Source organism: Taudactylus pleione, unplaced genomic scaffold, assembly GCF_031769625.1.
Source record: "Taudactylus pleione unplaced genomic scaffold, aTauple2 ptg000755l, whole genome shotgun sequence".
NCBI classification, from domain to species: Eukaryota; Metazoa; Chordata; class Amphibia; order Anura; family Myobatrachidae; genus Taudactylus; species Taudactylus pleione.
The window spans coordinates 782,994-806,662 of record NW_028285157.1 but is presented as its reverse complement, the minus strand read 5'-3'; the positions used below and the strand labels follow the sequence as shown (position 1 = coordinate 806,662).

At 45.6% G+C, this 23,669-nt stretch overlaps 1 protein-coding gene across 1 annotated transcript in view; it reads left to right on the top strand.

Moving 5' to 3' along the window:
• Positions 1–23,669, top strand: part of EPS8L3 (EPS8 signaling adaptor L3) — a 166,183-nt gene that overhangs the window by 72,611 nt on the left and 69,903 nt on the right. The window contains exon 8 of the mRNA XM_088457304.1: positions 9,520–9,638. Within this exon, the coding sequence (XP_088313430.1) occupies positions 9,520–9,638 (119 nt within the window). The remainder of the gene's footprint in view (positions 1–9,519; positions 9,639–23,669) is intronic.

Here is a 23,669-nt window from a genome sequence, read left to right as displayed (position 1 = left end):
AGAGTTTGTGCCGCAATCCACAGGTGAAGCAGGGAGAGCGCGTGCCTAAGGTATGCAACAAAAAATCCAGATGTGGTCTCGATGGGAAGGTGCGTAACCACATAGTAGTAGCCCCAATTCAAATTATGCCACACAGTAGCACTCAAAATAAGCAGCCAGGGAGTCAGCAATCAATTGTTAGAGCTCTTTTGAGGAGTAAGAAGTAATGTAATGAAAGAAAGTATGAGAAGCACATGAGGGAAGAGGGCCCTGCTCGTGAGAGTTTACAATCTTAAGAAATTACGCCGCACAGTAGTGCCCCTTCATTACATTACACCGCACATTAGTGTCCCTTATTCACATTAAGAGACGTATTCAATTTGAGAGCGAAAAGTCCGTGCTGGACTTTTCGCTCCACAGCGGAGCTTTTCTGGGCATAAAGTATCGGGCGCGTGCCCGCTTTATCCCCTTATTCAATTTCAAAGGAGCGAAAACGGGACCCGGTGAATTTGGATCTAAGAAAAAAAATGGGAATTTTTGGGAAATGTGCCTGGAACCCCCCTAAAGATGTCCAGACATGGGGGATCACTATGGGTACCCCTATTTTTGCCTGCAGAAGGAAGTCGGGGTTTGTAATAGCCACGGAAGGTGCATATTTGCGGCTATGAAGAAGTGGTGAAGAATAGGACAGATATTTTTTTTTGTTAAAATAACTATTCCTATCAAATTTGGGGTACATGAAAATGGGGGTAAGCATATTTTTAAGCCCCTAAAGGTAATTTAAAAAATTCTGCTAAAATGCACCTGCTGCTACTCTGCGCAATGAAGAAAACACCTGCCGCAATTAAGGGAATCCCTGTGGATGTAATTTGTCTATTTTAGAAGTGTTTTTTCTTATTTATTTATTTTTCACCCCCAAAAAAAGTTAATTTTTTGAGGTGTCCTGATTTTTTTTTTGACACATTTTATTTTTAAACGACATTCCAAGGAGTGCAGGCTATTGTTTTAAACTGCACCCCTAAACCCTAAATCTGCACTTTTTTTGCCATGTGAAACATGATGAAAACTTATCCACGTTTTTTTACAAAGACTTTTCGCACCAGCGAAAAGTCTTTGAAACTGAATACAGGGTTAATTCAAATAGGCAAAAATGATGTCATCTGTGAAAAATTATCACCGATTCCGACTTTTCACAGCCTAATTGAATACCCCCCTAAGTCAGACAGTAGTGCCCCTTTTTCATGTTACATCACACAGTAGTACCCATTTTTCACATTATGTCACACAGTAGTGTCCCTTTTTCATGTTATGTCACACAGTATTGTCCCATAGTCACGTTATGTCACACAGTAGTGTCCCTAGTTACATTACACCACACGGTAGTGTCCCTTTCTCACACTACGCTGCACAGTAGTGTCCCATATTCATGTTACGTCACACAGTTGTGTCCCTTTTTCATGTTACATCACACAGTAGTGCCCCTTTTTCACATAATGTGACAAAGTAGTGTCCCTTTTTCACATTACGTCACACAGTAGTTCCCCATAGTCACATTATGTCACACAGTAGTGTCCCTTAGTCATAGTACACCACACGGTAGTGTCCCTTTGTCACACCACACTGCACAGTAGTGTCCCATATTCACATTACGTCACACAGTAGTGTTTATTTTTCATGTTACATCACACTGTAGTGTCTCTTTATCACGTTACGTTAGTGTCCCTTTTTCATGTTACGTCACACAGTAGTGTCCCTTATTCACATTACACCACACAGTAGAGCCCAATCACATTATGCCACCCAGAGCCCATTCACATTATGCCACACAGTAGAAGTGCACCTTATAAATTGTGCCATTCAATAGTAGTATTGCCCCTTATACATTATGCTACAGAGTAATGCCCCTTATACATTATGACACACACACAATAATGCCCTTTATAACACATTATGCCACTCAAAGTAATACCCTGGCACCTGCAGATGGCATCTGTCAGCAGATCATGAGGTGTCCGAAGATGGCATCCAGTCCATCCAGTCAGCTTCTCGCCTGCCCTTGCCACGCTTTTCACCCATCGGCCGGCTGCATCATGACATCACCTCAGCCGCACGTGACACTCTAGGGACTCCACCATGTCCTCAGCATGGTGCCGCCGGGCAATCCTGCTGGCAGCTCACATGAGCTGTGAAATGTCGTCCAGCCATTCCTCTCAGATTACTCCCGGGCCCGGCCCCTGCTGCGCATCTCATACTAAGTAATGACGTGGCCCAGGGCCAGATTAAGACTTCTGGGGGCCCCGAGGCAACTAAGTTGAGGGTTGGCCCTATCAATAAATTGCCAGGTAGAAGAAATGGGGAAGGGAGAGAGACAGACAGAGAGAGAGAGAAGGGGGTAGAGGGAGAGAGAGAGAGGGACAGGGAGTGAGATACATAGCGGCCTATTCATTGTCACTTAATTTTTACAAAAGCAGAGGAAAATGAACATTTTCACCTGCAATTGAAGAAATTAGGTTTTTGGGCCATTCATCAAGAAGGTAAAGCAGGATATACAGTATCACAGATATATCCTCTCTTGGAATGGCCCGCTATCCCCATATACGCTCTTGTATGCATGTGTGATCCGTAGATCACACATGTGCACTTGTCTCCTCTGAAAGGAGCAGTGAAATACTTTGGGGAGACAGCTGATCTTCAGATCAGCTGTCTCCGCGCTGGAGCAATGATGAATTGCTCCAGCACTCGCGTAGCGCTAGAATGTTAAGTATCCCCGATAATTGATATCAAATAAACCCTTAAGAGAGGGAAAGGGAGGAGGGAGAGAGACAGGGAGGGGAAGAGAGAAAGGGAGGAAGGGACAGGGAGGGAGACAGGGTAATGGTACTTAAACACGTAGCGATTTAAAAGAACGATTTGAACGATATTGTGACCATAATCTTTCAAATCGTTCTTTTAAATAGGGACCACCAACTTACTACCAACTTACCGCGCGGCCACATATGGACGAAAACGATATCGTCCATTCGGCATGTATGCCGGTCAACTTGCTCGATTTCAAACAAGTTACTATAGGGACCGGCGGCTATATCGCTATAGTCGTCGGTAAGTTGATGGCGTGCTGGATGATTGATATTGATCATCCAGCATTCCAGGGAGGGTGCATAACGATCTGCCAGCGATATCGTATCACTGGCAGATCGCTACATGTGTACATACCATAAGAGAGGGGGGAGAAAGTGAGAGAGATGGAGAGAGACAGAGGGCCGTATTGAATTAGAAGCGAAAAGTCTGTTTCGGCGATACTTTTTCGCTGATGATGTCATTTTCGCCGATTCCACTTTTCCCCGTATTCAATTTGTCAGACTTTTCACCGGTGCGAAACGTTTGCGCCTTGTAACCAACGGAAAAGTTTCGCCTATGAATACCCGGCGGAAAAAAGTGCAGAATTGGGGTTTGGGGTGCAAACTTCCAATAACCACCCTGCACCCTTGACGCTAAATGCGTAAAAAAACGCAGAAAAAAACTCAAAGGACACCTCAAAAAAGCACTTTGAAAGAGTGGGCGAAAAAATTCAAAGTCTGGGTACGAATTCAAAAACTAGCAAAATAGACTCAGGGGTATGCCCATGTTTTTTTTTTGTTTTAGCTGATTACAGAAGGTGCGTTTTTAGCGCTTTTTAACACTTCACTTTAGCCAATTAAAAACATGCTTGCACCCATTATCATGCACCCCAAATTTGATGGGAGTTGTTATTTTCACAAAAAAAACCTTCAAAATATTATTCTTCACCACTTATGCAAAGACACTATTTAGCACCTATTGAGCATGTTTAAAGTCCCCAAATACCTTCAGCAGGGCAATACGGGGGTACCCATAGTGATCCCCCATGTCAGAGCATCTATTGGTAGGTGTCAGGTTGATTTCCCCAAAAATGAGAGCTCTATTACTTTTCGCCGGGTCCCGTTTCCGCCGATTTGGAATTGGATACGCGGGGACGAGCGAGATACTTTTTTGCGAAAAAAAGCGGCAAAGACGGCGAAATGTCTGGTAATGGACTCTTCACTCCTAATTGAATACGGCCCAGAGAGTGAGATAAAGGGAGGTAGAAGGGAGGGGGACAGGAGTAGGGGACAGAGAAAGAAGTGGAGGGAGTGAGGAAGAGAGAGAGATTGAGAGGGAGGAAAGGAGTGTGCTCCCTCAGTAGCACACTTACCTCAGGTACCAGCTTTTCTAAGGGGCGGGCACTTCACGGCATAAGGCCCCACCCCCAACTCACCCGCAAATCGTCGGATTATTTCATCAAAGGGGGCGGGGCTTCCTTAGTCAGCCGCGGTCACCATTGGGTACTGCTGCTGGGAGGCGGGACGTGGGAGCCATCCTTAGGGCGTGACTATAATCTGACATGGCCACACATAGCAACTGACGCCGCACATAGCAACTGATGAAGCAGCACGTTGACTGTTGGCAGGAGCTACTAGCATCCATCTGCCCGGATGGGGCTTGGCGCCGGCCGCGTCATGACGAGGCCGCGCATTTCAGAGCGTGGTGCTGCATTGGAGATTGTTCTGCCGGGTAAGCCTGCTCTCCGTCAAACCGGCCCTTGCTAGTGCCCGCCAGTCCGGCCCTACACAACCCTATAATGGCATTCAGACGGACAGGCATGCCTGCGTTTTGCCTCCCCCCTCCCCCCCCCCCCATCAACATCCTCAAATGCTTACTTCCTATCAATCACTCTGCAATGGGTCTTTGTGGTCTCTGCAATCACAGTGTGATCGCAGTGGTGACTTCGCGTACACCCACTGCGATGCATATGCTTGCGCAGTACGCAACAATCGACCATCTGTGTGCGTAATCGCAATAGAAATCCGTAATGAATCAGGCCCATCGTCAATTTTAAAATAATTTTAGCCAACCTTAAATTTCCTGAGTTAACCACCCTCCTCCCAACAACATGAATGTCAAGTGTCATTCCTCCTCTCATATTCGATAGTCTCTGCAATGTCTACATGCAGCAGGCAGGACTTAGGACCTCATTCAGACCCGGTCGCAAGCGCTGAGCGCTCACAACTGGGTTGATGTTTTGGTCCTGCGCCCGCGCAAGCCCCAGAGCGAGAGAGAAACTCTCTCGCTCCGGAGCTCACTACAAATGGCCGGCTGTCGATGTTGATTGACAGCTTGGCTCGTTTTGTAGGCATGGCGGGGGGTGGTTTCACAAACGGAGGCATTCCTTAAGGAACGCCTACCGTTTTGTGGGCGGCCGCACTGACATCAGCTGTGATGCCAGTGGGGAGCTTCCTGATCGATCAGAGCAGGAAGCTCCCTGGGGCTTGCAGTTGCCGAGACCCAACCTTAGGGTCTCGTCGCAAGCCCCGATGGGGTAACCCACAGCTTAGCTAGCGACCAGGAGGCCGCACTAAAAAATAAGTAATAGCAAAAATGAAAATACATACAGTACATATGATTAGTAGTAATATCACATATAACAAGTAAAAAAACAAGTATTGGCTTCAGCAGCACTTTGAGATTTTAAAAGCACATCATTAGGTCTTGAGTGCCTCATCTGTATTTAAATATTGATATAAAAAATGTTTTGTATACATATAGAAGTGACATTCACCATGCGGCTGTTAGATAATGCATTCACATAAACATAATCGATGTTGATAAGTGTGTTAAAAATATTGGTACTTTACACCCACTGTTTAATCTTGTATGGAGTCCAAAATAATTGCCCCATCCTGGTTTGATTCTGGCAGCAGCTTCGTCCGCAATGAAATTGCTTCTGCCAACATTTTTTTCATTTAAGGTGTTCTAGTTGTATTGCCCTGTTGTGGGGGTGGCCCACGTGACCAGACTGGTAGCAGTAGCACCTTCACCCACCACTCATACCAATGTCACTGTGTGCCCTGTGCTCAGACTGCTATGTAGCCTGTACTAATCAAGTGAACGTGGGCCCAAAGCACCTCTGACCCCCACCCCTTACCGGCCCCGTACATGGTGCCACACCTATCTCTTACATTGATGATGTCAATAAATTTTGTTTTTATTATTGCTCAGCTTTAACATGACAGATAGAAAGTAACAAAGTGCAGGTTAGTTCTTGAAAGTTCTACTACACCTTTCATGAAAATCGGTTCAGAATCAGTTCATTAGTTTTTATGCCAACTTAGAACAGACAGACGGAAAGTTCTTATTATATTGCATACTTGCTGACAATCAGCTCCAGCCTTCCGGGAGGGAGCTGATTGTCGGCTAACAGTGGGGGGCGGGGCCGGTGATTGTCGTGACATTGGAGGCGGAGCCGGGGGCGGGGGCGGCCATTGCTGTCACATTGGGGGTGGAGCCGGGGCAGGGCTGCACGATCGCGTCATCGTGGCCCTGCCCTCTCATCACAATGCCAAAAAGCAGGGGGCGGGGCCACGATAACGAGATTCAGCTCGATTCGCGTCACCGCCCCCCCCCACTACGGGGGATTCTAGTTTTTTCAGGGGGGAGGTCGGGAGGGTCGCAGGCTTCCGGGGGGCTTGTCTGGCCATTCTGGGGGGCCGGGAGCGGCACCCGAAAATTGGGGGGCTCCCAGCCAAATCGGGAGGGTAGGCAAGCCTGCATTAGTATAGATTCATTAAAACCAATTTCATAATATCCACAAATATAGATGCACACTGTAAGTAACAAACCCACTTCAATTGGCTACTTGAAATACAATATATAATACATTTTTGTTAATAGGTGAGTACTCACTTATAGACAATGGGGTAGATGTACTAAGTCTTGGGGCTCTATTTATCACAATCCACATCTAAGATGCGGATGGGTTATGATAATATCGCCCATTTTCACATTGCGATATTTGAATACATCACAAGGATGTATCAAATATCACATTCAAGTACAGAGCTTGCGAGAAAACTCTATCCCTGCAAATCCTCTCCACACTTTTCAGGGTATTTCTCGCAACAAATACCCTGACAGTGTGACCATACATGAGGCCTCGCACCACACACCCTGCACCCATAATATTACTTACCTCTCCGGAGTCCCACATCGGCGCTGGCATCCGGTGCTGTAAAACTACTGGAAAATGTCCGCCGTGGCCATTTTCCCGGTGACCTGTGCATACACTATAGACTCTGGGCGCACTCTAGTGCCCAGAGTCTATAACTCCGGCGCTGGCCCCGCACAGCTCAGTGCATGGCCGGCCGCCAGGCGAAGAGGAGGGGGCCCGTGTCGGAGACTGCACACGTGCCCCCTCCTCTCTAGAAATGCCCCTGCTGCCGGTGAAGTATAGGAAATGCTCCAAAACTGAAACTAAAATAATGTGAAAAGGGTGTGAAAACATCCTTTTTCCAATTTTTTTTAGCAAAATAAGAATAATAAATAAGGCCATTGGAGATAGATAAAGTGGTTGGAGATAAAGGGCCTGATTCAGACCCGCTCGTGAGCGCACAGCGCTCGCAAGCGGGTCGATGTTTGCCCCCTGCGCATGGGCCGCCTCCAGCATGCGCATGCACGAGCCCCAGTGAGCGACTGAAATTCAGTCGCTCCGGGGCTCGCTACAAGATGGGGCGGTTGTCGATGGTGAGTGACAGATCACCCCGTTTTGTAGGCAGGGAGGGGGGGGTTAGGCAAACGCGTTTGTGGGCATTAGAGCAGGAAGTCCACTCGGGTTTGCGGGAGCCGAGACCCTACCACAGGTTCCGATGGTCGCGATTATCGCAACCATCTCCAGGCCGCTCGCACAAGCTGTGGGTGGTCATCCACAGCTTTGCGAGCAGGCTAGAGGAAGAATAAAAAAGAAAAAACACGCCTATCAGACCTGCAAGCTGCCTCCGGCAGCGAGCGGGTCTGAATCAGGCCCAAAGTACCAACCAATCAGCTCCTAATGCTGGGTACACACTTAGACAATATCGTCCCGATTTGTCATTTCTGGTCAAATCGGAACATCAGATCGGGGATATATCCAGGGCCGGAATGGCCATCTGGCACTTCAGGCAGTTGTCAGAAGGGCTGATGGTTTCAGGACCGGAAAGTGGAGGGCAGAAGTATTCCCGCCATCCAACTGAAACACCTGGATACATGCTATTAGTTTCGGGGGAGGGAAGTGGTGGCGGTAGTGAGCAGGGAAGAGAGGGGGCATACAGCGAGGGCAGACCCCCGTGACTGACAACACGCCCCCTCTTTTATCTAAATCACACCCCCTTCATGAGCACGCTCGCACAGGGCGGACTGCCAGGCCTGATGTACAGCCCCAGTCTGTCCCTGGATATATCGTTAAGTGTGTATGCCCGATCCCGCTGTCACATGCGGTATCTTCTGGTTGGCCATGCTGCACAGTCAGGGTTAAGCTGCGGGGAAAGTTGGATAGGGTTAGGGGGAGGGTTAGGGGTTAGGCTACTTACCTTCAGGCGTCAGGATTCTGACTGACAGGGGTGCCACTGTCGGTATTCTGACCACTAGCATCCCGACTAACAGTATCCCATACCCAACCCCTCATGATATAGTGCAGCCACTATACAGAATACAGGTGTAATCAGTAAAAACTATTCAGGGCTGTCACAGCTCCACTAACCTGCGGCTCTATTTTAGGTGTTAAATAACAGGACAGTCATATTCCCTTGGCTTATAGCTGTATTCTACGGTATGAATAGGTGCAATAATTGTAACTGTAGCTCGGTTCCATGGGTACAATCAGGGGTTAGAGTGTGCAGGAACAGGGTGGAACTGAGTTTTGTCACCTCTAGTTCCACCTCCACCAAGTCCATGCACAGAAGTCCCACAGACAGACACTTTTTAAGTGATCTATTATTGTAGTCTCAGCTGATGGCAGGAGTGCTAAAAAAGCATCTAAAATGTATTTCACACTGTCATAGCCCCCAAAGCGGCCCCCAGCCATTCACTTTGCCGTTTCCTATACACAACAGTGTGTGTGCGTGTGGGTGGAAAGAACAGTTTTCACACTTGTTTTGGCCTGTCAGACTAGCGTGGTGGGGGGGGTGGGGAGTTGGTGGCGGGAGAGATGGGTTCCTCCACCCCTCCAGGACCAATTTAAGCCCTGGGTACAATGCTCAAAGCCTCCTTGTTACCACTGAGCTGTAGTTTCCATATAGGAAGTGACTGGTCTCCACTCTATGGCAATGAAGCAGCCACAGCTGGGGTTAAGCTCTACGAGCTGCCTGCTTGGAGCATCCCTGATGGTACAGCTACGTGACAGCTGATGATGAGCATTTGTTTGAGTATCAGCTGTTGTCAGCTGGTGGTTAGCTGGGGGTATTGGAGATTCTAATTCTAATTGTGGGATGAAAATCAGAATCCAACTAGGAGAGAAGGGAGCATTTCCAACGCGTTTCTTAGCAGATACTATTTCCTCAGAAGGTAGTCTTTTTATGACCAGTTTTGCTTCTAGAAATAAAAGTTGGTAGTTTAGATGGGCTGGTTCTTGTCTGTCTTCTGATTCCACAGTTTTGCTACTAATTTATTATAGAATCAATAGCTTTCAGGTAACTTTTTTCTAATACAATATTCTAATCCTTCTTCTTCCTTTAGAGATAAATTTCAGAACATCATGGTGCATAATGATATAAGAGAGCATGGACCACTACGTCACTACAGGGAAGCAATGGAGAGTCCTAAATTAGCGCATTCATATAAAGAATCTCCTCAGGGTTTGTATGACTATTGTACAGAATAAAATGTCATTAAGACTACTGTCATTTCTATGAAGGAGGATAAGAATTTAGGCCAAAAATGTGAAACACTATAAAAATAAAGGATTGTTATAATCAAATTATTTTAATTTTTATAGTCTTTAAATAGGTAATTATGTAATATCTAATATGTTAATGCTGGGCATACACTGTTCAATTATCGGCCCGATCAGCCATTACTCATCTGAAAGGGCCGATAATTGAACAGTGTATTGTCGCAGTAATTATAGGTCTGTTGGACATGCTAAAATCGTTCAGCATGTCCGATAGATCCAATAATTGTCTGGCTGCATCATGCAGTGTAAGTGCTGCTGCGGCCAACCAACCGACATTTCCCCTGTTACTTCACTGGATCAGGGCCATCAAGAGCTCTGTCAGGCCCTGGTACAGATGGGGGGCATGGCCAATTAAATAGAGATGTTATCACACCCACTCCCCCCAACAAAATGAACTGGTGTGTGCGGTATCTGATGGTGTCAGATAAAATGTGTGTCGGTCTGACAGACATTTTATCTCACAATGGGCAGGATGTACTACACATCACATTTTGGATGCGATACATCCCGTCACTTATCAGCTGCCGCATGTTGTTTTTAGTACATCCTGCCCAGTGTAAGCTTAGCACTAGTTGTAGTTTTTTAAAAGCTTTTTGCTAGCTACAGTACATGTGGTTTGTTTCTAAACAAGTTTGCCAACCTTTGCACAGTCTTAAAGAAAATCCAGTAGTGGTCGATGTGCACGAGTTGGCTAATGACTTATCCCTTAAGGTGGCTACACACAGTATGATTTAGATAATGACCGCATGGCCGCCGGTCTCATTCCCGACAGCGGAATCCCACCAAGCGATTTAACATAGGCGTGGAATTATGACACATATGCTAATCCCAACGCCGGAATGCCGAGGACGCCAGCCCGAACGAAGGTAAATCTGGGGCGCCCTTAGCATTAGCTGTGGGGGGAAAGGGTTAAGATTAGGAAGTCTAGCGGGGTTAGTGTTAGGTTTGGGGGGGATTAGGGTTAGGCACCCTTAGGGGGGAGGGTTAGGTCTAGGCACCCCCAGGGAGAGATTAGGGTTAGACAACTCCCAGGAGGTCTAGATTTAGGGAGAGGTAACAGGGGGTTAGAGTTTGGCACCCCCGGGGGGGAGGTTAGGGTTAGGCAGTAGGGGGGTGGTTAGGCACCACTAAGCATAGGCAAATGCAGGGGGGTTCCGGTTGCCTTGAAAGCTCCCCTCCCCAGCCCACACCATGATTACAATAGAAAATGTAATATAATAAAATTTTACTAGTGCTGCATGTTCTTCTCAGTATACAAATGAAATAATTAGCACCTCCTCTGGATCTTTTAACATGTGTCAGTCAGTAATACATACACCTGTGCTCCAATTAGGAGATCTGGAAAACATGCACAGTTAATAGTGCACTGCTATAGACCATCAATAGGGCCAATTATTAATACCAAATAATAATACACTATCCAGTGCATAACGAGGCCAATATGCACATATATGTTCAGGGCAATGCTAAGTTTTTCTGTGCTCCCCCAGACTCCCGGACTTACTCCCATGCTCTGGAATGGTGCCCACATCTGAAATAAAAACATTCAGCTCAGGCAGGATGGCCCTACTTCCACATATAATGACTTCCTGTGATCGCAGGTCTTAATTACGCCCTTTACATGAACTGGCCACACTCGCTCTAAAATCAAGCATTTGGAAACCCCCTCTAGAAATCCTGTTTGCCACTGCTAAGGGTGGGTTGGGGGGGACAATGGAGGGTTAGGGTACTTACCTGCCCCAGTTGGGATCTTCATCCTGTCGAGTGAACAAGCGGCCGCTTATGAGCGGCTCTGAATTAGCCCAGAGTTTGAGAACCACTGCTCAACCTCGATGTCACAACTCCCGGATGGTTATGGATGCGGCCTGTATTAGGGAGTTGGCTAGACCTAAGCCTGAGGCACGGAGTCTAATGTGCCGGCAGTATTCACCAGGGACCCTCGCAAGAAGGTATGGGCTTGGCTGCATCCGACACACAGATCGCGGCCCTCAGGATAGGTTCCCTTATACAGGTGCTCCTAAACTCCGGATGAAGCGGAGAAGATGTATAGCTTAGTCGACAGGCCTGGTCAGAACCAAACAGACTTAGACGGTACCAGGGAGCAGGCATAAACAGGGAATAGCCAAAGTCAAAACCAGATATCAGATGCAGTACTAGGGGTCAGGTGAAATCAGGGTCACAAACAAAGCCAAGGTCAGGAACAAGTAACGGAATATCACAGGTACGCTGGAGTCTGGTAAATGAGCCTGATAGCAGTGGTAATTTTCTGCACAAAGGAGTCACAGGTTAGAACTGAACTCTAGGAAGCAACACTTTGCTCAGGCACCAGTGGGAGTTCTCACAGGGGATATGACTCTGCTGCAAGTCCCTGATAGGCTGCTGAGGTCAGCTGAGGCAGGAGCACTCTAACTTCAAGAATGCTATCAGCTGACATAGTACATGATGGTGATGTCACTGCATGGTTCCCGAACAAGGTCAGGCAGAAATCCTGACCTGCAGCAAATGGCAAGGTAAGTCACACAATTGTGCAGAATGTGACATTACCCCCCTCCTAATGGGTGGCCTCTGGACACCCCTATGACTTGAGAGAAAAGAAAACTTGAAAAGATCTCTGAAGATCAACAATACTCTTCATTGGAGAAGCAGAATCCATGGTGGCAATTAATGCTTTCGACGAATCTCCTAACCCTTTTGGGAATGTTTTGATCCACCCAGAAGAGACTGAATCTCTGGATCAACAAAAACTTATTTTCTAAACATAGGACCTCCAGGGAAAGGTGCTTCATCCGCTACAGGATCATAATCAGAATCAGATTCCAATTCTTGAGTCAAATTTTTTTTTCCCTTGGAAACAACAGAAGTGGATGATGGATCCAAAGGACCAGGATACCCAGAGGAGCCTTCATGGAGAGGGGCCAAGGAAGTGACTCCAAGTCTCAATACCGCAGGCTGTGGACCTTTTGCTGATCTTGAGGCTTTTGGAGTAAACTTTTGCAGTACCGCAGGCTGTGGACCTTGTGCTGATCTATATGCTTTTGGAGCAAACCTTTGCAGTACTGCTTCAGTGAAAGCTGAGAGATCTTCCAAAAGGAAATATTTGACCACATTGGCGGGAGTAAGTGAAGGCAACAGTCAGGAATCCACATCGGTAAGATATTGAGGTGCCAAGGCGTAAAACTGATCTAACTCTCCATCGAAATAAACAGATGGCCGATCATCCACCGAACTTCTTAGCAGAGAATCAGGTGAAGGGCCCACTACAGCATTAATTAAATTGATCTGTGAGAACTCTAAGCCCTTTTTGGAACCAGGAGATGGAGGGCTCTCACTTGGCTCAATAGGCAGAACCAGATTGGGATTGGAGACACTTAAACTGGCAAGAACTGTACAGGTCAAAACCGGATTAAGACCGGACACATTGGAACTGAAAGGAACAGGAAGTTTAGATGTCCCTTTCTGGGTCTGGACCGTACTAGAAGTCCACATGGTGATGTTCTTGGGAAGTGGCAAACAGGAATCTTTATCTGTATCCATGGCACTGTGAATCCCTCCTGGGATCTTGGCACTGGAATTCTCCCCTGGGGCTGAGGCACTGGACACCCCTCCTGGGGTCGAGGCACTGGACACCCCTCCTGGGGCTGAGGCACTGGACACCCCTCCTGGGGCTGAGGCACTGGACACCACTCCTGGGGCTGAGGCACTGGACATCCCTCCTGGGGCTGGCAACTCAGGCACCTCTTCTGGGGTTAACAACTCAGACACCTTCTCTGTGGTTGGCAACTCAGACACCTTCTCTGGGGTTGGCAACTCAGACATTTTTCCTGGAGCTGGATGCTCACATGCCCTTCCTGGAGCTGTAAGATCAGAAAACCCTCCTGGGGTTACAAAGTCGGATGCCCTTTCTAGGGCTACAGAATCAGATGCCCTCTCTGGGGCTACAAAGTCAGATGCCCTTACTAGGGCTACAAACTCAGATGCCCCCCCTGGGGCTAGATAATTGGATGCCCCCTATGGGGCTGGGAAGTCAGATACCCCTTCCGAGGCTGGCACATCGATCACTGCTTTTGAGGCTGAAACATCGGCTGCCCCTACTGGGGTTAGAACATCGGATACCCCTCCTGGGGTTGAACAGTCGAACACAACTCTTGAGAGTGAAACATCGGATATAACTCTTGAGGCTAAAACAAAGGATTCCCTTGCTGGGACCGAAACATTGGATACCACTGTTTGTACTGGAACATCGGATACCCTTGTTGGAGGAGAAACATTGGATACCCCTGATGGGGCTTGAGCATCAAATCCCTCTCTTGGATACCACTGTTTGTACTGGAGCATTGGATACTCTTGTTGGAATTTAATTATCGGATACCCCCACTGGCACTGAAACATCAATTATCTCTGCTTGGACTGAAGCATCGGATACCCTTGCTGAGGTCTAGACATCGGATACTCCTGCTGGAGTTTGAATATCGGATACTCCTCCTGAGACTGCAGGTACAGACTTCTCACTGACTTTGGGAGATTTTAAAACTCTCTTTTGATTTCCAGAGCTGGAATTGGGAGCTCTTGTCACAGGACCCCAATCTTGAACTGAAGTTCCTTCTTGGGCAACTTCCTCAGCACTCCTATTTGGAGTAGTGGAAACTGGAACTGAAGGTGGCCATCTAGATAGTTTGTTGGCAATAACGCTATGAATTTCTTCATAAGATGTGGCCAAATGGTGTACGATTGATCATTAAGATCATAGGATAAGATGCATATAAGTGAATCAGGTTGTACGCAAAAGATCGTAGGTCTCTCTGCAAAACCATTTGATCTGCGATCCAACTAGACAACGGCGGTGACGCGCATCGGGGTCACAGAAGACACAAAATACACATATTTTCATAACATTGGTCTGTCCAACCTGTAGAAACTGCCCAAATCATGTGAAAAATCATCCCGTGTATGGACAGCATAACAGTCCTGGTTTTAGTGATATCCATGCTAGATGCCAGATGGTTTAATCAAAATATCTGAGGTAATAATTAAGTTACCTGTGCTCAAGTATGGCTATCCTTAAAACCTGGACTGTTAGTATGCCTTGATGATCATGGTTAGGAACCCCTGATCTAGACCTTCTCTGTCCTACCATGAAGAAGCTCTTCAAAGACAAGTTTAAATTCCAGTGACATCAATAGAAAACTAAATTTCTTCTTCAAGGTTAATAGAGCTCCACAGGGAGACAATGGGGTGTAGTTGGTACTTGGACGACTGGACACCAACAGCAAAGCTTTTTCCTGTCCCATGGATGCTCCGGAACTTCAACCTATACCCCGCCCACAGCCTGAGGGCAACTCAGTTTTGTTGAAAAGCCCAAGACAGGAGCAGGATAGGAGAGAAGGAAGACCAGTACACTGAAGACTCACACTCTCACACAGAGAAGGAAACAAGTGACCAAGATAAGAAGTCCATAGAAGCCATGTGCATCAGGGCAAATACCCTGTGGACCATATGGACTTCGACGAAAGAGAGTTGCTGATGTCAGCACAGGGGAGAAGGTCCTCTCCCTGCAGCCCCTCCCCCACCTCAGGGCACAATTCCACTGTGATCTTGCCACCCCTGAGCTGCTCCTCCTCCCCCTCTGAGACTAAAGGCAGCCATTTTCTGCTTTCGGGTCTCCGGGAACGCTGGGTCCGGTCTCCCTGTATACCTCTCTCAAAGGCTGGGTTATACAGCGCAATTCCCTAACAGCCACTGTGGTCTGTGTAGTTGAATTTAGGGCCACTGCAGTTATATTACATGCTCTGTATTGTATGTGACTTGTGCTAGCGCTGCTGTCTGTTTAGTTTTTTTTACAATTTTCAGCTTATACCTTTCCCTTTCTTTTAATATTACCCTGGAAACTGAGGTATAGGGGGTTTATTGTACCTCACATCTACCTATATTTGTGAGGGCTATCACATACTGTATATCAGTGTTGAGCTCTACACTGTGCCATATTGTGCATATATCTGGGTTGCTCACTGCACTGTGCCAGATTGTGTGCTACTTGCAGCTATGTCTAGCAAAGGCAAGAGTAACAAGCAGTCTGCTGTTCCCACTCTGGTCCTTACTGCTCTCAGGGGTAATAATTCTGGTCCCCTCATCACAGAGAGGGAAGGGCTATTATTCTATCCTTTTCTTGGTTCAAAAGCCCAATGGGACTCATCGGCCTATTCTCAACCTCAAGTCTCTGAACAAGTTTATCAGGGTGTCTAGGTTTCGTATGTAAACCCTATGCTCTATTGTCCTAGCTATGGAACCTAGGATCTTAATGGTGTCTTTGGACATTCAGGACGCTTACCTACATGTACTTATAGCACCTACTCAGCAGTATCTCCAGTTTGCTGTCCTACAGCAACATTACCAATTTCAAGAACTCCCTTTAGGGATTCCTACAGCTCCTCAGGTCTTTACCAAGATCATGGCAGTTATGGTGGCCTATCTTCATAGTCAGGGGATCAGACTGCTCCTATACTTGGACGATATCTTGCTTTTAGCATGCTCCCCAGAAATTCTTCTACAAGTAGCCATTATCTTTCTATAAACGCACTGTTGGCTGATAAACTGAAGAAAGTCTTCCCTGACACCTTCTCATAGAATCTGGGAGCCTTCCTGGACTCTCAGGCACAGAGAATCTTCCTGACTGCAGACATAATCTCTGTATTACAGCACTGAGTGTGCAGATTACTCCACAGTCACCGAGTGTCAATTCACTCTGCAATGCAGACCTTGGGATCCATGATGTCCACCTTAGACATGGTGGAGTTCACTCAATTTCACTCCAGGCTCCTACAACACCTAATCTTCTGCAAGTGGAACAGGCTACCTCATCTCCTCAGATCCCAGATGATGGGCCTCTCTCTGTAGGTTTGCCTGTCCCTATCCTGGTAGCTACAAATGTCCCACCTAAACAAGGGTCACCCCTTTTGGATCCCAGACTGGGCACTCCTCACAACAGATGCAAGCCTCTGTGGGTGGGGTGCAGTGACCGGTCAGCACTCCTTCCCAGGATAATAGACTCCAGCCGAGTTGGTCATACCAATCAACGTCCTGGAACATCCGAGCCATTTACAAAGTTCTCACTCTGGCTCAGGATATTCTTCAGGGCAAGCCTGTACAAGTACAGTCCGACAATGCCACATCAGTGGCCTACCTCAATCACCAAGGAGGCACTTAAAGTCGCTCAGCAATGGCAGAAGTGTCCCACATTCTCACATGGGCCGAACGCCATCTCCCAGCCATGTCTGCAGTGTTCATCCCGTGGATTCTCAATTGGGAGGCGGATTTCCTCAGCCGTCACAATGTGCATGCAGTCTTTCAGCTCCTGGTGGACAAATGTTGTCTACCGGACTTGGAACTCATTGCCTCACGACACAACCACAAGTTTCCAGTGTACAGGGCCAGGATGAGGGACCCTGAAGCAGCCTTCATGGATGCATTAGCTGTGAAGTGGGCCTTCCATTTGGCATAAAACAGAAAAGGAATATGTCCGCACTCGGTTTTACCCATATCATACATGGTACCAGCAGCGTGGCAATATTATTGCCATAAATTTATACAAAACTGAAAAACTTTTGCTATTGGCGCTAACAATAATATACTGCAAATCTATATGTATAGCAAATAAAACCAAGGGGATTTTGTCATGATTTGATCAAAGCATTGAGCCTGCAGCCCAGCGTCAAGGGACCCCTTGTTTTTCTACAGGTCCCTACACTAGCATATATGCCCAGCACACTATTACATTGCAGTTAAATGTACTCACCTCCTAGATACAGAGGGACACATCTATACATGGGCTGGCTGTAATAAGCCACACCCAACTAGGCTTTTTATAGCCTTAATTGGCATACCTCTTTCCTCTGGTCTACCTTTTCCTTCGAAGTCTTCAGAAATTCAAGCAAGAAGGGGGTGCGGTCCTGTTGGCAGCTCTGGCTTGGCCATGAATTCATTGGTACTCCGATCTTCAAAGTCTCTCCATAGACGTTCCTCTCCAACTACCTCTATGACCAGACCAGTTTTTTCAGGGTCCTGTCTACATCCGGATCTGGCACGTCTGTCTTTAATGGCTTGGCTCTTACAACATTTCACAGAGATGGTTTTCCAGCTATATGGTCCAGACCATGATCAGAGAGCGTAAACCAGCCTCTGCCAGGATTTATCACAGAGTGAGGCATACATATTTCCAGTGGGGTGCTAATAAAAACTATCACCCTCAAGTTGGTATATATATAATATTGCTAAAAGTTCGGACTCCACTCTAAAACTAGATCTTGCAAATTGTACTAAACTGGTCATCTCTTGTTTCAATTAAAATGAATACCCTCCCCAGGTTTCTCTTCCTTTTTTAAGCTCTCCCAGTTAACTCTCCTCCAGAAAAAGATATAAGCTTTTTTTTGGTAGAATAAACAATCTCCAGTTAAACTTGCAAATCTTCAATGCTTAGTATAGGCTTGAGGTCTTAAGGCACATATCCACTACATGATAAAAATGACTGATTGAACAATTACGACATCATTATCATTCATTAATTGTGCAGTGAATACGCCTGCAATGACCAGTGATGCATCGCCTGAACATGCAGACCAACCTGCCGATATTGTCAGGTTGTGCATGTTTGGGGATGAGGGAGGGTGCCTTCACTGAATGACAAATCATTCAGTGTGGGCACAATGGCCCTCATTCAGAGGTGGTCGCAAGAAGCGATCACTCTCTCTGAATGAGGGCGGGCACTTTTTTTTTTTAGTGCGGCCTCCTGGTTGCAAGCTAAGCTGTGGGTTACCACCCACAGCTTAGGTAGCGACCAGGGTGATGGTCGCAATGGTCAAGACCGGTCAACAAAAATAATCCTAAAATACATAAAAAAAATTTCCATGGAAAAAAAATATTAAACAAATTTTCAAACATAATTGAAAAAGATTGTAACTATAGTTCCACTTTGATTAGTGTAGTTGAAGGAGGTGGATCTTAAATTGTTTACTGATTATAATCTATCAGCAGCGGATATTTAATGTGACTACACACAACTCATAATGATTTGTAAATATTCAGATGTCCTTATATAAGGAGTCTCTCAGTCTAATGGACCGTAGCCGCAGTCAGTTTAAATACAGATGTATGTTGTAATGTTTGGATCATAACTTGTCTGGAGACAAAGACATGCTCTTAAGACAGTATGTAGAAATAATAAGTAGAAAGTTATTAAAACTTAGCATTTAATAAATAAATTTATTAAAAAGAATTCTCTTCAATATGGTGATAAATACAAAATTTCTCACTTAGATATTTTAAATAAATATCGACATATTGATACTATGATCAAAATGAGAAAACATGATGGTGATACATAATGGTTGTATATCATGCATAAAGTGCCAAAGGTTAAATGAAAATTTTGATCAGCAGATTAGACCCCTTTCTACATCTGACACACACTAGTCAGTGTGGAGAAAGGGAAGAGTAGTATACAATGTATAGAAAGAATTATATATTATTTGCCGTTATTAACCAATGTATATATGCAAGATAAAGAAAATGGCGACCATATATACTTAAATTATATGGATCTCTTTAGTCCTGTATCTACTACTGGAGTCCACAGTGGACACAGAGACAACACACACAGCAAACAAGTAATCTGACTGACATAAGATAAATTGACAAGTAATTCAAAATAGATAATACATTGAAAATCAATTTGGTGGACAGTAATGCTAACTGCAGTTTAACTCTCCCAGTGCTGTTAAGGAGTAACAGTATTGAAACACAGGTAAAGTATAATGAGCTCACATCAGAACACAGTTAATAGATAATATCATGGTACACCATTTTCTTTATCTTGCATATATCCATTGGTTAATAATGGCAAATAATATATAATTATTTCTATACATTGTATACTACTCTTCCCTTTCTCCACACTGACTAGTGTGTCAGATGTAGAAAGGGGTCTAATCTGCTGATTAAAATTTTCATTTAACCTTTGGCTCTTTATGCATGATATACAACCATTATGTATCACCATGATTTTTCCTCATATTGATCATAGTATCAATATGTCGAAATTTTTTTAAAATATCTAAGTGTGAAATTTTGTATTTATCACAATATTGAAGAGAATTCTTTTTAGTAAGTTTATTTATTAAATGCTAAGTTTTAATAACTTTCTACTTTCTAACTTTTCTACATACTGTTTTAAGAGTGTGCCTACAAAGACATATTTGTCTTTCTCTTTAGTTTTTGTTCTTCACAATAACTTTCCTATATGTGTATTGCACAAATTTTGTGCACCACCAACCTAGTGTCATCCAGAATTTATTGCATGTGATAGACCATCATGTTGGTATTTACTAATTTGTTCTAATCTTCATGCGTCATATTCTCAATTCATTCTTGTATCATTTCTCTATATTTCAGACAAAGACATTCCTCAGAATTGTGCACTGTTAATACAAGTATAATGCGTCCAGGTCTAAGTGTGTTTTCTAGTCTTGAAAAAACTTGCTCACAATAATAACTTGTGCCAAAAACAGATAGAGAAAATGCAACTTTCTTCATTGCTGAAAATTTGGATGGCAGTTCACTCCATGTGCTTGTTGTAATATTTTGGAATCTATTTTAATTTTTTTAAATTATATTTCCCAAACAAGACATTACAGCTCTGAAAATCAATTAATTCCATTTCCAGAGGTATAATCAGAGCAGCACACTCATGTTTTGGCTACTTAGCTAGAGTAAAATACACAGTTTGTTAATTGTTTAGGGGTACATTCTCAATGCCCAATTTTTTACAATATACAGGAGACTTTTCCCGATATCCTCGTTCCACCTGTCACGAGTCCAGAGCAGAATCAATACTGGATAGTAGTACAGCCTGAGGATTGAGCAAAGAAGATGATAGGGGTTCCCCTTGCAGAAAGGTGTAGCCACTGGGCCGTATAGCAGCCTTGAGTGCTGGTAGAGGATGCAGCCACTGGGCTGAGTAGCAGCCTCGAGGGCTGGTAGAAGATGCAGCTACTGGTCTGAGTAGCAGCCTTGAGGGCTGGTAGAGGATGTAGCCACTGGGTTGAGTAGCAGCCTTGAGGGCTGGCAGAAGATGCAGCCACTGGGCTGTGTAGCAGTGATGAGGGCTGGTAGAGGATACAGCCACTGGGCTGAGTAGCAACCTTGAGGGCAGGAGTGGTTGCAGTCTCTGAGCAGTATAGCAGATGAAGCAGATGTGCAACTTGTGCCACTGAGATGAAACCAGCAACTGTTGACGCAGTGGTGCGACTGGTGCACCGGGTTGACACAAGTGGTGGATGTCGCTGGAGTGCGACCTGTGCCTCCAAGATGACACAAGCAGTAGGACGCTGGACTAGGGCTAGTGTCGCCAGGTTAACACAAGTGGTGGATGTCGCTGGAGTGTGACCTGTGCCGCAGAGATGACACAAGTGGCAGAACAGACAGGCTAAGGTTCAGAATACTTGACCAACACGATGCAGACACCGGAACTGGAAACACGTGGAACGCTATCACTGGCACCCGGGCAATGCTCCCACAGGACAGAAAAAGGAGGAAAAACCAGTCCCACTCCAGCAGGGATGACGTACCGCCTAAAGGGAGGACTTCATGAGCTGACAGCATGGATTCTCTGCCTCCCAGCAACTGGCCTGATAGAACCACCTTCCAAAGAAATATGGCTGTGGCATTTAACAGTATCCCCCCCCTTGACGAGGGGAACAGAAACCCCTTGCTGCAGGTTTCTCCAGAAAATTCTGGAAAATCTTCTCATCAAGGCAGGAGCATTCAAAGATCTCACAGGAACCCAGGACCGCTCTTCTGGTCCATACCCCTTCCAATGGACCAGGAAACTGAAGACCTCCTCATGAGACTCTGGAATCCAGGATTCTTTCAACCACAAATTCTTGATGTCCTTGGATAAGGATGGGTGAAGGTCTTACTGCCCATCTAGAGCTGAACCTGAGGGATGAAGACACAGGCTTGAGCAATGAACAGTGAAATGTATTATTGATCCTGAGGTTAGTAGGTAACTTAAGATGGAAGGCCAAATGATCGACCCAGGACATAATCCTAAAAGGCCCAATAAACCTGGGACCCAGTTTCTTTGACCACTGGCAGATGTTAATATTCTTGGAGGACATCCAAACAAGATCTCCCACTTTAAAGTTGCATGGTCTCCGATGCTTATCTGCCCAAGTCTTGACGTGACAGGATGCATTAATAAGACATTGGCGAACCCTTCTCCAAACTGACTGTATCCTTGAAACTGATGAAGAGGATGGAATACTGGTAGGGACTGCCTCAGAGGAGTTTACTCTAGGCTGCAGCCCAGAGTTGCAGAAGAAAGGTGAAACAGAAGATGACAAGTGTCAGGATTTGTTGAAAGCAAACTCCGCAATAGGGAGAAGAGACATCCAGTCATTCTTTTACTTGTAGATGAAACATCGGAGGTACTGCTCAAGAGACTGGATCACTCATTCCGTCTGTCCATTTGACTGTGGATGATACCCGGAAGACAGGCTGATGTTGCTACCCAAGGCAGAGCAAAAATTCTGCCAAAACCATGCCACAAACTGAGTCCCTCGGTCGGACACGATGTCGACCAGCAAGCCAAAGAGTCAGAAAATATGTAGAATAAACAGGGAAGATATTTCTTTAGCAGATGGTAGGTTGGCGAGTGGAATGAAATTAACCATCTTAATAAAATGGTCAACAACAGGAGGGTGATGGAAGGTTCACAATACAGTCCATGGCAATATGGGTCCAGGGCTTAGAAGGAGTAGGAAGGGGAATCAGGAGACCAGGAGGTGCAGTGCGAGGAGATTTGTTTAAAGCACAGGTATCACAAGCTAACACAAACTCACGAACATCTTGACCCATGGACTGCCACAAAACTGAATGGGACAGTAACTCGGCTGTTTTAGCAATGACCATATGCCTGACTGGTTTGGAAGAGTGAAAGTCCAACAAAACTGCCCTCCGAAATCTCTCTGGGACAAATAAGACCCCTTGTGGCATCTCTGCTGGAATTCAGACTGACAGGCACAAATGAGATTCGCAAGACTTCGGGTCACAGCAAAATGGATGTTGGAAGCGGAAACAATGGTTTCATCCAAAACAGTGAGCGGGTTGAATAGGCTGAAAGCTACGAGATAATGTATTCGCCTTTAGGTTCTTGGAGCCAGGCCGGAACAAAATTATGTAATTGAAGCGAGTGAAGAACAATTCCCACTGAGCCTGTCTGGCATTCAACCTCTTGGCGGTTTCGCTATAAGACAAGTTCTTATGGTCGGTGAGCACCATGATAACATGATTTGTTCCTTCCAGCCAGTGCCTCCAATCCTCAAATGCCCACTTTATGGCCAAAAACTCATGGTTCCCCACATCATAATTACTCTCTGCTGAGGCAAACTTCCAGGAGAAAAAGCACAGGGATGCAATTTACCACTCTCAGGATTTTTCTGTGACAGTATAGCACCCACGCCGATCTCGGAGGCATCCACCTCTACAATAAATGGGAGATCCGGATTGGGATGATGGAGAACTGGAGCAGAAGTAAAGGCAGACTTCAGGAATTGAAAGCTTGAAGAGCTTTGAATGGCCAGTTCGCAACATCAACTTCTTTCTTTGTAAGTTCCACAATAGGAGAGACAGTGGACGAGAAGGATCTTATAAATCTTCTGTAATAATTGGCAAAGCCAAGGAAGCATTGTACAGCTTTCAAATTGGTTGTTTGAACCCAGTCCAAGATTACCTTGACTTTGCCTGGATCCATTGAGAACCTCCTGGACGAGATGATGTATCCAAGCAATGATACCTCTTGGATCTCAAAATCATATTTCTCTGGTTTTGCATATAAATTATTTTCCAGGAGTTTAGGTAGCACCAGTCTCACATGCTGACAGTG